A 16,086-nucleotide genomic window follows, 5' to 3' on the forward strand; every position below is an offset into this window, starting at 1 on the left:
AAATTAATCATCATAAACAAGAACCATAAAGACTAAGATTAGTTTGGATGATTTTCTTTGTTGTAACTCTCATTGGAAACCATTCAAAATGTAATTGATATAAAATTAATGCAGAAAGAAGATAGCTAAAACTAAACTCATGACATAATTAATTCATTTTCTACAGTCATGATATGAAAATATTGGAAGCACTTTCCTGTCAACCTTCAGAGCTCAATATTATAATACATAAATCTAAATAATGACTTTTCCCTCTGAATTTAAAAGATATTTAGTTGACTATAGAGGGAGAATCTGAATCCTACATAGCTCATTAACAAATAGTTAATCATGATAGCAACAGTTAGCTTTGTAAGTGACAAGATATGCACATGCACACATGTGTTTTTCAAACAGGCTTTGTAATTTGCATGAGCCCTGCAACATATTAAAATTTAGAGCTTTGTTAAGTGTGCCTTGCAGTGCTGCAATGCTTACACTGAGCAGCAGCTACTGTAAGAGTGTGAGAAAACATGACTTTTAGAGTCCAAGAATTTTAGTGATCTAGCCAAAATATCCCTAGAAATAAACATTCAAAAAATTTATGAAACATTGGATAGGCTTAGTAGCCAATATTTTACAATTCGTATTGTGTTACTCACACATGGTTTGGACCTACCAGGAATCTTAAAACTATTTACAATTATCTACTGCAAACAAATCTTGCAATTCAAGTGGGAAAATAAATTAAAAACTAATGCCTTGTCTGATTTTACTTTGAACCTGATTTGTATTCAGGCTAACTAAAGGACTTTTAGTCATACAAATTCCTTTGTGCATATCCATCAGAGGGGAGAAAATTCACATTCAGCTCCTAACCATATTGTTCTCTCTCTGGGAAAAAAAATGTCAGTAATATTACAGATGAGGCATTCTTGTTATGGAAGCTGATGTACTTGAGCCAGAAAAATGTGCTTTCGTGGTGAGATGAATATTTTCAAAGATTAGTCCTTGGGCATTTCCTTTTATCTAGTATAAGTTGTGCAAATTAGGTAGAATTCTAACTGTCCAAACTTCTTTTCTCTGTTTGGTAGAAACCACAATAGTAATGGTAAGGAAAAGTGTGGATTTTATTTAGTTCTGATGATCCAAGTTTCAATTATTTTAACAAAACCATGTGCCATATTAGTATACAAAGGATGTCATTTGTCAATAGGAATTCAAAACAAACAAAAAGCCTCAAAGATTGCTTTGGCTAGAGCAGCTATAAGACACCTAGGACTTCTTGATGAGATGAAAAAATGTTAAGGGGGCTATATTTAAGTCACTTTCAAAATACATTTATGTAAAAGGTAACGAAAAAAACCCGTGCACTTGAGAACAGCTGCTGTTCCTTCAACAGACCTACAAAGCTGAATGGATTTATCAGGTGAAAGATCCTTCCTGAAGAAAGGTTTAGGACAGGTGGTCTTCAAACTTTATCAATGGGGCTCACATCTTAACAGAGAGGTTTTCTTGTGGACCAGCCCCTCTTCATCTTACACACCTGCGATCACACAGACTACCTCCTCTCCAACTGGGGATTATGCAACACCCCTGTGGCAACTACAACAATCATATTGGTGGAAAAGAAATATTGGGAAAATAATTGTCTTTTACACAGTAAGGCCCCAATTCAGGAAGATACTTACGCACACCCTATGCAGGACAGCTTTTAAGCACTTGTTTAACTTTAAATTTAAACCAGTGGGATTTAGGAATCTACTTAAAATTAAACAACTGGTTAAGTGAACTCCCAAGCAGGGATACTCTAGTGAACTGAGGCCTCCCCTCAGAAGTTTAAATCTAGGAGGAAGAGGTAATGCTTAAATGACTGCATGAGTTATGGTGTGCTTTCATAAGGGCATACCACATGCCTGCTGCTCCCTAGCTTCCACCCCATTGTGGCTGTCCTGTCCCCTTCCCCCGCAACTGCATGTGTTTTAAGTGGAGAATATGTTATTGCCTCAGAGCGTCTGGTAGTGCCTACAAGAGGAGATCATACACTGTCCCCATGTCACAATTTTTGAGTAATCTACGTTGCTGACATCTAAGTATAAGAACCGAAGGGAGCACATGGCCTTATGTTCTACCCTCTCACCTCCCACCCACACCCACACCCACCATCCAGCCCTGAAATGTAGCCATCTTTGGGTTTAGGAGTGTGCCACAACAACAGTTCCAGGGGAAGAAGAAAATAAAACTTCTCTCTTGTTTAAATGGAATGTGAGATTTAAGTCACCCAGTTTGCAACTGCATAAATTAGGATTTCACCATCATCCCGTGGCTGAGTCCCATATAAATGAGGGTCTGATTTAAAATAGTATCAGTTTTGGGTTTTTTTTTTAAAGTGAGTTCTTAATATGTAAAAAGCATCATAACCACTCGAAGTGCTATTATTACCGTTGTTTTCTAAGCTGCATATCTTCCATCACTCCCTGGATGTGGTCCACATTTTCTTTGTTTTCTATGGTTACATCTTTTCCATAGGCCCAGGATGCCTGGTTAGATATCTGGTCAAGAAGACCTTGGCCTTTTTCACGCAAACCTTGCAGGCCTAAGTCTAAAACCAAAATAGATGAAAATATTTTGTTTGTTAAATCCGGTTAGTTTTCTCCATTCTTTGAACCCTCTCCAATTTTTCAACATCCTTCTTGAAGTGTGGACACCAGTACTGGACACAGTATTCCAGGAGTAGTAGCACCAGTGCCAATTATAGAGGTAATATAACCATCATACTCCTACTCGATATTCCCCTCTTAATACATCCAAGGATCGCATTAGTCCTTTTGGCCACAGCCTCACAATGGGAGCTCATGTTCAGCTGATTATCCACCATGATCTCCAACTCTTTTTCAGCATCACTGATCCCAGGATGGAATCCAGCATATTTGTATGTACGGCTGGCATTCTTTGTTCCTAGATGTTCAACTTTACAGTTTGGTTATATTGAAACATATTGATCTGAGAGCATCAATTAGATGCAGCATGCTATCATATTTACAGAGTGCTAGGGAAAATGGATTTGTTATTTTTTTACCTGCTGGACCATGAAATAAATAAATGTGTTTCAAGGAAATGGCTGAGATTTAACAGTAAGCTATAACTGTTTTAGCATATATACCGGTAGGTAATTAGTGCATACGATCTTAAGCATACATATTTATTTCTAATAGGTCTATCATTATCAGAGACAGTGAATGTCTGTCATGCAAAGAACATGCAGGCTATGATTTTAAAATACATTTTACATGGTTGACAAATTTTTGGATAGTGTAGTATGAAGAATCCTTCAGTGCTTGCCCTTAAAGTATGTTGTTAAATTTACAGTACAGCATATTTATTGTGTTCCATTTTAATATAGTGTATGGTTTGAGGTATACATAATATAAATTACTGCACATGTGCAATAACTTTTCAAATTTAATTACTTCAGCTATTTCAATTTTAATATATCTTTTCATTCCATAATCTCTCTTCCTACATACTGCCCTTTCCCTTATAATATGGCATTTAGAGCCTGTAAAAAAATTAATTACAAGTCTTATCATTGCAAGCATCCTAGCTAGGGCTGAGTAGGCAGAACATAACTCCCTTTAGAGGTTAGATAATTCATAAAGGATTCACTGTTTGGGAACAGGAGGTTCATCTTCCTCCAGGGAGATCAGGATATAATTTTTGCAGTATATTCCTATGCTCCAACCAGACTTGGGGAAAGAGAAGTGCAGTCCAAGGTTCAAACTCTAGGTTTGTGGCTAAATGTAAATACAGTAACTCCTCACTTAAAGTTGTCCTGGTTAACGTTGTTTCGTTATGTTGCTGATCAATTAGAGAACATGCTCGTTTAAAGTTGTGCACTGCTCCCTTATAATGTTGTTTGGCAGCTGCCTGCTTTGTCCACTGCTTGCAGGAAGAGCAGCCCATTGCAACTAGCTGGTGGGGGCTTGGAACCAGGGTGGACCGGCAGCCCCCCATAAGCTCCCCGCTTCCCTAAGTTCCCTGTGCGACAGCCGCCCAGCAGGCTATCAATTGCTGGCAATTCAGCTGTCCCTCCCCACACTGCCATGTGCTGCACCTGCCCTCTGCCTTGGAGCTGCTCCTGGGAGCTTCCTGCTTGGTGTGCGGGGGAGGGGGGGAGAGACGAGTAACGTCAGGGTGTCCCCTTTCCCCCCTGCTTACCTCATCTCCATAGAGCTGGGGTGGGGGGAACAGGGCTCAGGACAGAGGGAGGTTGCTGGCAGCAGCTGCTGTCAACTTGCTGATCTATTTAAAAAGGCAATGCACTTAGAGTGCAGTAAATGTACTTACAGGGGCAATGCACATCTCTCTCTCACACACAAGGTGTATGTGTCTGTTTGCCATGCTGTCCCTCCCCGCCCCATTTGTGCTGCCTTGTAGAGCGGGAGGCTATGTTAACAACGTGTTAACCCTTGAGGGCTCAGCTGAGTGCTAGTTCATCGTTTATCAGTAAGGCATTCCCTGGGAAATATCCCACCCTCTGCTACCCTCTGACTTCACCATCTCAACCAAGCTTCACAATCATCATTGCTGTCTACAGTATTAAATTGTTTACAACTTATAGTGAGTGTGTGTGAAAAAAATTTCCCTGCAACCTAACCCCCCTATTTAAATTAATTCTTATGGGGAAATCAGATTTGCTTAACATTGTTTCGCTTAAAGTCACATTTTTCAGGAACATAACTACAACGTTAAGCGAGGAGTTACTGTATTGTAACAATATATTTCATGTATGTGCATATTACTTTTACCATTTTTCATATAAACTAGTCACAGAACACGGCACAAACAAATATGGGATAAACATGCAGTAGAGAATGCAGGTTTTACAGCTAGGGGAGAGGTGATCTTACTATATATAAGAAAGGGGTGAAAGAGTGTAAAGGAAGAACTGAGCAAGAGGAAAATTAGTTTAATATATTATAAAAATGGAAAAAATTGTCCTCAGCATTTGTCCCTTTCAAGAACTTGATCCAGTATAATTTATATTTCTGTATTTCAGCAATTTTCTGCTTACCAACACTTTTCAGCTTCTCTTCAAGCAGTTTTAAAGTTTGCTGAATTGATGCTCCATCGGCTGGTGCTACATCTACACACAACATCCCTAATAAGCCATCTAACTGCTGAGACAACTGAAATAGAGGGATAAAGACAAAAACCTTAGATCTGATATGTAACCATTCTTTGTAATGAAATCATTACAGTTGTAATTAATACTTAAAAGACATATAAACACTCTCAGTATTGCCAAACCCAAGCGCTCCAGAGTCATGAGTCAGGCTCCCCGAAATTATGAGATTAGTTTTAAAATAATGAGATTAAAAAACCAAACAAATTTTGGGTTCTTTTTCTTTGCCTTCTGGTTTCTGAGCTTTAGGGTCACTTACATCAAGTTTTCTCCACATCCATAAAGGCTAGAAACTTATTTTTTAAATGAAAGCTGAAATCATCACCTAATATGAGCAACTGGGCTTTAAAGAACAAATACTATGTCCGGTGATAAAATCCACTTCAGACAAATAACAGCTTCAAAAATATCTTACAGAGAAACTCTGAGAACATTCTACCCCATGCAATAGAACCGGCCAGCCAAAAAATATAAGTAAAGAGAAGTTAGCTGAATCTCTTATGATTTATTTTACAACTTAAATATCACAGAAATGCAAGAATGTCTAGTGCAGGGATTGGTAACTTTTGGCACACAGCCCAAACAGGCCAGGCCGGTTTGTTTACCTGCAGCATCCACAGGTTCGGCCAATTGTGGCTCCTACTGGCTGCGGTTTGCCATTTCAGGGCAATGGCGGCTGCGGGAAGCAGTGGCCAGCACATCCCTCAGCCCGTGCCGCTTCCTGCCGCCTCATTGGCCTGGTATGGTGTTACAATACACATTCCTCTTACAAAACAGAAGGCCTCAGCCTTAACAATAATATTTCAATCAGGCTACCAATAAATGAAGACTTTTGCATTTTTCACAGAAGTTACTTTGTTTTCTCAATACACCTTATACAAGATACTGAACTTCAATAATACTATGTCAACACTGTATTGGCAAGAAAGCCTGTAAACACTTAAAACCAAGCTTACATCTTGGGCAACACCATGGAATTCAAGTGCTGCTTGTAACAGATTTTGCCTAAATTCCAGCTGACTGGCCTGCCGATAACAGACATCGCTCAACTGTTGCTGTAGTGCTTTCAACTCTACCAGGTCCTCCTCATCCCCAGCATTTAGCAGTGCTGCAATCTGCTGATTAAGCTCCACATATACTGCGAACCACTCCTATAAAAAAAAGAGCAAGAACCACATGATTAAAGCTTTAAAGTAACACCAAAATAAATCTATTTCTTTTTAAATGACAAGCATTTGAATGTATCGAGTATTTTATTATATTGTTCTTTATGGGACAGTTTATTTTGAATCTTTCAGCTACAAGAGCAGTTAAGTTTTGGTTTATGCAGCATTTTGAAAATTTACATGCCAAGAAGCATTTCACATCCTGTATCAGGGTGGATAAAAATCGATGATTTGAAAATGGACAAATAAATAATCTGATTTTTTAAAATTTAAATACAGATATACTTTAAAAAAATAAATGTAAAATTAAATATGAAATTGACAACCTATTTTAAGATTTAAACTACTTAAAATCTATTAAAATAAAAAATAATATTAAGCTGTACTTGTTTGTTGTTACCAAGAAAGTCAAACTGAACTGGTAGAAGTCACTGGCTAAGCACCTAGAACCAGAGTTTGCTGAAGTGATAAACCTGCTTTTATGCAGTATTGTTGTAGTAGTCATGTCAGTCCCAGCATATTAGAGAGACCACGTGGGTGAGGTAATATCTTTTATTGGACCAACTTCTGTTGGTGAGAGAGAGATAAGCTTTTGAGCTACTCAGAGCTCTTCTTGAGGTCCGGAAAAGGTATTGAGTGTGTCACAGCTAAATAGAAGGTTGAATAGATAGTTTTGCATAAGTAGTACCTTAAAATATGTGCTAACTACAAATGCAAAAATTATCTGTTTGCCCTTGTATTTAGCTGTAACTCCCTCAGTATCTTTCCGAGACCTCAAGAAGAGCTGTTTATTTCGAAAGCTTGTCTCAAACCAGCTTCTGACAGCAGGAGTCTCTGCTGCAGATGCAGAGAGAATACTTATTTCATTTCTGTTTATTCCTAGTTAAGAAACTAACTGGGATTTGAAAAAGCACGAAAAGCTTGTTTTCCTTTTCCAGTCGATGGCTACGTCTAAACTTGGACCTAGAGATGTGACTCCCGGCTCAAGTAGACATACATGTGCTAACGCTCAAACTATCATGTTAAAAATAGTCACCACAGTAGCACTGACAGAGGAATGTGACGGCATAGGCTAGCTACTCCAAGTTCAAAGCCAACTAGATACTCGGGATGGCTAACATGTGCCTTCGCTCACCACTGCCCATGCTGCCACAGCTACACTACTTCTTTTAGCGTGCTATCTCCATGAGAGCTAGCACGATTATGTCTATGTAAGCTGGGAATCATAACCCTAGCTTCTAGTGTTGAGGTAGCCTATAAATAAAAACTAGGTGTGAGAGGGTGAGATCTGTTAGTTCTAAAATCTTGAAGTAACCAGAAACAAACAGTTCAGTCAATTAACTACCAATAACACTTCCTTTGTTTAATACATCAATTAGCTTGAAATGCAAAACATGTTTTGATAAACTTTTTCTCCCCCCTTATGTATCCATCACTTTTAAGGTAGTTTTATCTAATAAAAAATATATATAAAATACTGGTTGTGTGCATTTGTAACTGAATTTGAATTACCACCCAACCAGAAGTTCACAAAAAAATCACAAGCAAAATAATTAATCTTCATCTAGTAAACAAGAAATGCCTCATTTGCCATTTTCCAATCAAATTAAAAATGTAAAAGTTATGACTGAATAAATTTAAGTATATAACTGCTTAAATAAATGTGCATAGATAGCGTATCCTCCTTGTTAGCAAAAAGAAGCACCAAAATGTAGTGTAAAGGATACATTTAGCTGCGAATCAACATGTTTTAATGGTTAGCAACTAATGAGAATCAACCTCTCTTTAGAAAAACTAAAAGTATAAATGAAAACACAATTGAAATCAATTATTTAAATCAAGGTTTCCTGCTTGTTGATTTAAATTGTGATTAAAATTGGTGATTTAAAAATCAACCCACTCTGCCCTATATCAATTCAAATATAGTTGCAAGTTTTACAAAGAAAGTATGTATTTCTGATCCTACTGATATCTACTTGAAGGTAGGGGGAGGTCCATTGTCACAAACTCTAAACCCAACCTGCCTATTGGCATATACTGCACATTCCCATTAATAGTCGCTTACACAGCTTAAAAATTCCACTGTCTAAACATAAACCATTATTTAATTATTATTAAGGTATTCATGGTATGCTACAGGAACAATGATAAGGCTCTAGCATAACGTTAAACCATTATTAAAAGACTGCCTTTGAATCAAATGATATTGCTTTCAGCAATATTACTACTGCTAGCAATAAACTTAGAAATGTAATTAGAAAAATATTTTAGGCAGAGTAAAGTAAATATCTTTAAAATAAAATGGGGCAGCAAAATATAGAAATAGGTTATTCTAAATTTTCTTCATTACATGAGAGAAGGTGTCTCCAAAGTGTTGCCATATATACCTTTATATTGTTGAACCCATAATATACAGCTTTAGGTAAGAAAAACATTTCAAATGATGGAGAATTTACGGAGAATGAAAGCCTACTTTATATATCAAGATAAGAAATCCAATGTTAATCTGATGTCGTTATAAACTTGCAATACCAAATACGGCTGCTAGACATCTTTGTTATTTTGGTCTACTGAGAAGATGACCTTCAAATGACCTACTTAGTTCGAACATAAGAGAATAGTGCCACCTATTGGTTGTATTAATGAAATACCTGATTTAGTGATTAATGCTTTATTTTGTCATTGCTCGATAAACAAGGCAAAAATGGTCAATTGTAGCAAAAGCTGCCAATATCTAACAGAATTAAAGCTACAGGTACACTGTTGAATATTTCAATAACAAGACCTGCAAAGCACTTAATCAAGACTGTTTAAATCAAATGACCAGCTCTAAACCCAAATTGACCAGACTCACACAGGTCATGACCATGAAGAAAGGCAGAAATCTGACTAAAGACAGTGAGCTCAAGTATATTAGACATGCAGAGACACTATGAAATAGGTCACAAATTGCTTATTACTTAGAAATCTAAAGCAGTTCTTTTTCAAGACCCGGATTCACATAGAATATTAAAAATAAATAGAAGCATTCCAGAAACTAAAGCAACATGAGAGCAACACAGTCAATAATAAATAGAAGACGTTTCTAAAGTAACGCAGGGGGAGTTGGGGAGGGAAAGAGCAGTGGAGAGGAGATAAGATCAGACACGCACGCTGTTTGTCTTCAGAAATGAGAGAAGAAATAGCTAGAGCAGTGGTTCTCAAAGCTGGTCAATTGTAGCAAAAGCTGCCAATATCTAACAGAATTAAAGCTACAGGTACACTGTTGAATATTTCAATAACAAGACCTGCAAAGCACTTAATCAAGACTGTTTAAATCAAATGACCAGCTCTAAACCCAAATTGACCAGACTCACACAGGTCATGACCATGAAGAAAGGCAGAAATCTGACTAAAGACAGTGAGCTCAAGTATATTAGACATGCAGAGACACTATGAAATAGGTCACAAATTGCTTATTACTTAGAAATCTAAAGCAGTTCTTTTTCAAGACCCGGATTCACATAGAATATTAAAAATAAATAGAAGCATTCCAGAAACTAAAGCAACATGAGAGCAACACAGTCAATAATAAATAGAAGACGTTTCTAAAGTAACGCAGGGGGAGTTGGGGAGGGAAAGAGCAGTGGAGAGGAGATAAGATCAGACACGCACGCTGTTTGTCTTCAGAAATGAGAGAAGAAATAGCTAGAGCAGTGGTTCTCAAAGCTGGTCTCCCACTTGTTCAGGGAAAGCCCCTGGCGGGCCGGGCTGGTTTGTTTACCTGCCGCATCCGCAAGTTTGGCTGACCGTGGCTCCCAGTGGCCACGGTTTGCCGCTCCAGGCCAATGGGAGCTGCAGGAAGCGGCGGCCAGCACATCCCTTTGGCCCGCGTTGCTTCCCGCAGCTCCCATTGGCTGGGAACAGTGAACCACGGGCACTGGGAGCCATGGGGTGGCTGTGCCTGTGCCTGTGGATGGTCAACGTAAACAAAATGTCTCGCGGCCCGCCAGCGGATTACCCTGATGGGCCATGTGTGCCGAAGATTGCGGACCCCTCCTCCATACACAAACGATCAGAGACGTTGGGTAAGAAAATGCCATTTACACATTGTCACTTTTCAGAGTAGGTGACTTAGGGAGCTTAGTTCAGCAGAGAAAGAACAAAACAGTAGGCAGCCTCCCCTGGCTGAATACTGAGTAATCAAATCTCAGTAACAATAAATCAGTTGGTATAGAGAGGATATTTCTATTTCTAAAGGTCTGCAAAAGGTATTTGTAAACAGATTAATAGTGAAAAGTAGTACAGTGACTCCTCGCTTAACGTTGTAGTTATGTTCCTAAAAATGCTACTTTAAGCGAAATGATGTTAAGCGAATCCAATTATATATACACACACACACACACACACAAAATAAGTTTTAAACAATTGAATACTGTACACAGCAATGATGATTGTGAAGCTTGGTTGAGGTGCTGAAATCAGAGGGTGGGATATTTCTCAGGGAATGCCTTACTGATAAATGATGAACTACACTCAGTGAACCCTCAAGGGTTAACACGTAGTTGTTAATGTAGCCTAACACTCTACAAGGCAGCACAAATGGAGGGACGGGATATAGCATGGCAGAGAGAGACAGAGACACAGCGTGTGTGTGTGAGAGAGAGACGTGCATTGCCCCTTTAAGTACGCTGACCCCACCCTAAGTATGTTGCCTTTTAAAGTAGATCAGCAAGTTGAGACAGCAGCTACCACCAGCAAGATCCCTCTGTCCAGAGCCCTGTTGTCCCGTCTCCACCCCCCGCCCCCACGCTCTGTGGAGATGAGATACAGGAGTGCGGGGGCAGGAGCAGGGGAGGGAGACACCCTGACACCAGCACTCTTCTTTCTCCCCATGCACAGCAAGCAGGAGGCTCCCGGGAGCAGCTCCAAGGCACAGGGCAGGAGCAGCACACGGCAGTGGGGGAGGGACAGCTGAACTGCTCAGCAATTGATAGCCTGCTGGGCAGTTTCTGAACAGGGAACATAGGGGAGCTGATGCGGGGCTGCTGATCCACCCTGGTTCCAAGTCCCCACCAGCTAGCTCCAATGGGCTGCTCTTCCTGCAAGCAGTGGATAAAGCAGGCAGCTGCCAAACAACGTTATAAGGGAGCACTGAGCAACTTTAAACAAGCATATCCTCTAATTGATCAGCAACGTAACAAAACAACGTTAACTGGGATGACTAAGTGCGGAGTTAGTGTATAGTATTTGGTCAGCAAAGTTAGAAATAAGCTGTCAAATTTTATTTCAAACTAAATTGTATTTCACATCTTGTTAACTGAAATCCACGTTCAGTGATAAACTGACAGTGGTAGGTTCTAGCCAAATAAGCTCCAAGTTTAAACATCTCATTTACCAGAGCAGCACAGATCTTATCATAAACAACATTCAAAAATATTATTTTTTCAGGCTTACTCTCCCTGTTTTTATTTCACTTTTACTGAAAGTACAAATTGTCATGGAGTCTTTTAAAACATCAACATGAATTACACACAGACAAAAAGCATATAATTAGATTTTATTATCTACACTGGAAACCATAAAAATCTGTATCTAAAGGACGGGGGTAATTAAAACAGTGCAGATACTCCTCTTTATACCTGATAAATCACTGCCTACTCAAATTCCTAAGAATCTGTCACTGGACGACATTGTTCACAATTAATTATATGTACTCATAATCATGTTGTAACTTGGGGAAGTGGGGGGGGAAAGCTCACACTGTGTTGACTCTCAATCTCTTCATGTTTCTGTTGCAAAGCTTGTGAGGCTCTAATTGAATCACCTATCCCCCACTGGGTTCGTAGTTGTTCTGATCCAGGTCCTTCAAGCCAATTCACTACCTGTTAAAAAAATAATAGTTTAGATGACAACAAATAAATCAAATATTCTCAACGAGTTGTAAAACAATTCCACTCATGCTATTAAAAATTCTATGTACTTTTCATTTCAAATTAATGTAACCACAAATTCGGTAAAAAGTTAGATATTCTGAGTAACTTTGGAAGCGACTTGATTTCATATGCCTTTGGTAGAATGTACTTTTCATTAACCTTAGGCTCTCAGCTCATGCTAGAAACTGATAGCTCAGTTTCCTCGATAAGAAAAAAATCTTTCATTTTCAGACAAATTAAATTAGCCTAGATCAATGAATTGGAGTGCATGTGTCAGCATTGCTGAAATGTTGGACACATCTTTATACTCATGAGAGAGAAATGTTTTCTCCCTGCTTTGTTGAACAATTATGTTAATGGACAAACAGGTGACAAGCACGTTTTCAGTACAAAATATTAGAAATACCTAAAATGCTTCAAAAATATCCCTTCATCCTATAAACTGACCCCTCTGACATAAGGAGGCACCCACATGAAGCCTCATTGATGCCAGTGTCTCCTTTAAAAGTTCAGGGGCCTGCACCTTTGCAAAACAGCTTGCAAGAAAGGTCTTAATGTCTAATCTATAGCTGGAAAATTCCCAAGATTAAAGTGTTAAATGTGTTATTTTTGTAACCATTTTGATTTATATGTTGGGAAATTGTCTAATTATGGTGAAATGGCCTCTAAAACTATGTATATTGGCCTCTTTATGTATATTTCTAGTATATTTAAGTTTGAAGTATTAGACCAGTGGTCCCCAACGTGGTGCCCGCGGGTGCCATGATGCCCGGGGGGGCATCTAAATGCGGCCACGTCCTGGCCCCCAGGAGAGCACCCGCCGAAATGCCGCTGAATTTCAGCGGCATTTCAGCGGGGACGCCTCTCGTTGACACCACTTGCTGTCGCCCCCACTTGTCATCGAGAGGCGTCGACGCCGAAACGCCGCCGAAATTCGGCGGCATTTCGGCAAGTGCTCCACCGCCGCAGTGGTCCTTCGACTGGCGCCTGCCAGCCAAAAAGGTTGGGGACCACTGTATTAGACTATACCCACAGCATAAATTTTAAGATTAAAGCATCTAGGAAATATAGAAACATCCATGACAGCTGAAAAAAAGCCACTTCCTCAACACTGAAGCCACCCAGGAGTCCTGAAATAACTGGGAATTCAGAGACCCCAAAATTATGAGACAATGACAAATGACAGGCAAACAGCTTCTCTTCTTTAATCAAAACATTTTCTTTTAAACAACAAGAATATATGCAAACATACAATGAAACTCAGTTGGCTGGAGATTTGTGCACACCATTTTTCAGGGAATACAGCCTCACCAAAGGGAAAACAAGGGAAGAACATGGATTCATCCTTGACTTCTCTGTCAGCATGGAAGGTCATGGCACAACAGTGCACAAGAGTGACTATGACTATCCTTGGATTATTCAGAAAGTCCATCCAATTTTGTCACCTGATCTACAGTTATCCCTGCCTGTATTACAGTTTCACACAACTGCCTTTCCAACAGCCTGTTTCTCTGCTCCCAAAGCACACAGGTAACACAGAAGCCTCAAGACACCATTATTATTATTAATTATTCATATTATTGTAGTAGCTAGGAACCTTACTCATGAACCAGGACCCCACTGTGCTAGGTGTTGTATAAATGGAACAAAGACAATCCCTTCCCCAAAGAGTTAAGACATCCTGTCCTGCCATATCCTGTGCGGCGCCTCCTCTGGGATCAGCGGAGAGAGGCAGAAAAGGGAAGATACCAGTATACCTGTCAGTGATCCTAATTTGGCTGGGAAAACCCTTCCAGGGAAACTGCCCTGAGACTTTGTAATACTACTGCTCAGCAGCCTCCTGCTTAATTCCTCAGTGGAGTCTTCTCAGTTACTGGCTGATTCCTGGCAGCTGCTTCTAGAGCTGTGCTTAGCTCAGCAAGTGGAGAGATCTGTGCCAGATACATGCACTGGAGAGAGGCAGCCAGCCGGGGTGGGGTGTGGGGGGGTGGACGGCTGAGAGAAGCCAGCGGAGGATCCTGCACTCTCTATGCAGGCCAGAGAGGCCATTTACCAGGGACAGACAGAAGAAGCTGAGTGCCAAGGGGAACATTATTACTACGGAGGGACAGTTTTTCAAGTCAGGCAATGGCTGGGGGGCATGTTTTACATGCATTTTTGTGAGTTTAGAATAATTTCTCTGTTTTTTTTCCCCTTAACTCTTCTAGGAAAAAAAAAAACCTACTATTAACCAAAACATACAAACTGTTCATCAACTGGGGGCCTGGAAGCTCCCACATCCTGCTTAAGAGAATTGTTCCTGGATGTACATGAAAAACATTACCAACTATGTACTGGGGAACAGAAAAAAAAAGAGCAAAACCTGGGGAGTGTAGTAGAAGAGCGGCAGGGATCTGAAAGAGACAGAAGAAAGGAGACAGAGGGAGAACAGGAAACGTCCGGGAAAAGAGGGTGTGAGAACTTTTGAAAGTGGATGAGAACTCAAAGTTTCACAGTGAGGCAGAGAAGGGGAGGGGGGCATGTTGCACTCCCCGTCAATACCCGGCTCAAGCTGGAGAAGCTAATGATCCAACCAATGGAACAAATTTGGTGATGAATCCTGGTCTCATGCCACCTGAGGCATGTTGCACATACGCTAAGAAGAGAAGGGGAGGAAAGCAGAAAATGGAGACTTGGGAGTAAACACAACCAGAAATGGCAAGCAATATTGGCAAAAAAATAAAAATAAAATAAAAAAGGAAGGAGAGAGAGAGAGAGAGAGAGAAAAACACAGGTGGAATGAATCAGCAATACTAGGGTCATCCAAGTGAGGAATCACCAACTGAAGCCTTGCCCTAGGTGCAGTCAGGACTGCATAGGAGACAGGACTCTTATTGTGGGGGCTCTTCTCTGTGACAATCTGTATCCCTACATTCACCCTGTTTTACAGAACTATAACGGATTTTGTACAAAGTATGCCTTGTCAGGGATCATTTGAAAACTCATAATTTGCTGATCATTATTGTCCTGGTAAAATGTGTGGCAACCTTGTATGTAAAGTTATAAGATTCTACTCTATAGACATGTTCCAAGCTTAGAAAAGCAGGCACAAACCAATTCCTCAAAGATAAAATTCAAATTGATGCTCAGCCAGTTGTCAACAATATCAAATGAACTATCAGCTGGTTAAGTGACCATTCATTGGCAGGAGAAAGGATGAGCACAAGAAATTGGTTGGTGGGCAGCTTACCCACTGCGGCTGTCGCCCTTACATACAGTGTGTCTATTTCTGGCTGTGAATCTAGGCAGGTTGCCTTATCTTTTAAATTTAGGCAATGTTTTATTGCATTTTTGTATATTACTTGATGCCTTCTACAATTGTTTTAAAAACCGGATAAACAAAATAGCAGAACACATAGCTTCATTGTGTGCTAAGATTCTGTTAATTTATTATGCAGCATCAGTAAAGTAGACAGAGCAAATGGACGATTATTTCTAATCAAAATGATGCAAATTGAGGTTGATGCCCCAGTAAACAAGTCTATTTAAATGCATTAATGAAGGCAGTTTGCCAAGCTAGGTTATAAACTTTATTTCAATCAGCAATTCTTGCTCAGCCAATCTGAATATTATCCAACTACAGGAAAACTCCCATGCCCTGCTTATGTCATTTGTGAGCTACGCAGTTGTGTTATCATCTTATACACTACACTTTTGTTGTTGTTTCGAACTGAAAGTATCAATAAGAAGAGTTTGGGTTTTTCTTTCCTTTTGAAGATTTCAGTGACCACACAAATGAAAAGAGTTTCTTGCTGGATTTACATTTTCAGTGGTAAGATGTCTCCTCTCCTCATCAGAGCAT

At 39.7% G+C, this 16,086-nt stretch overlaps 1 protein-coding gene across 5 annotated transcripts in view; it reads right to left on the reverse strand.

Moving 5' to 3' along the window:
* The window catches only part of SESTD1 (SEC14 and spectrin domain containing 1), a 97,844-nt gene that overhangs the window by 12,928 nt on the left and 68,830 nt on the right, over positions 1-16,086 (reverse strand). For all 5 annotated transcript variants that reach the window (XM_044978364.1, XM_044978363.1, XM_044978361.1 and 2 more), the window contains 4 exons: positions 12,072-12,194; positions 6,121-6,315; positions 5,054-5,168; positions 2,422-2,581 (listed from right to left, as the gene is read on the reverse strand). In XM_044978364.1, the coding sequence (XP_044834299.1) occupies positions 2,422-2,581; positions 5,054-5,168; positions 6,121-6,315; positions 12,072-12,194 (593 nt within the window). The remainder of the gene's footprint in view (positions 1-2,421; positions 2,582-5,053; positions 5,169-6,120; positions 6,316-12,071; positions 12,195-16,086) is intronic.

Source organism: Mauremys mutica, chromosome 10, assembly GCF_020497125.1.
Source record: "Mauremys mutica isolate MM-2020 ecotype Southern chromosome 10, ASM2049712v1, whole genome shotgun sequence".
Taxonomy (NCBI): domain Eukaryota; kingdom Metazoa; phylum Chordata; order Testudines; family Geoemydidae; genus Mauremys; species Mauremys mutica.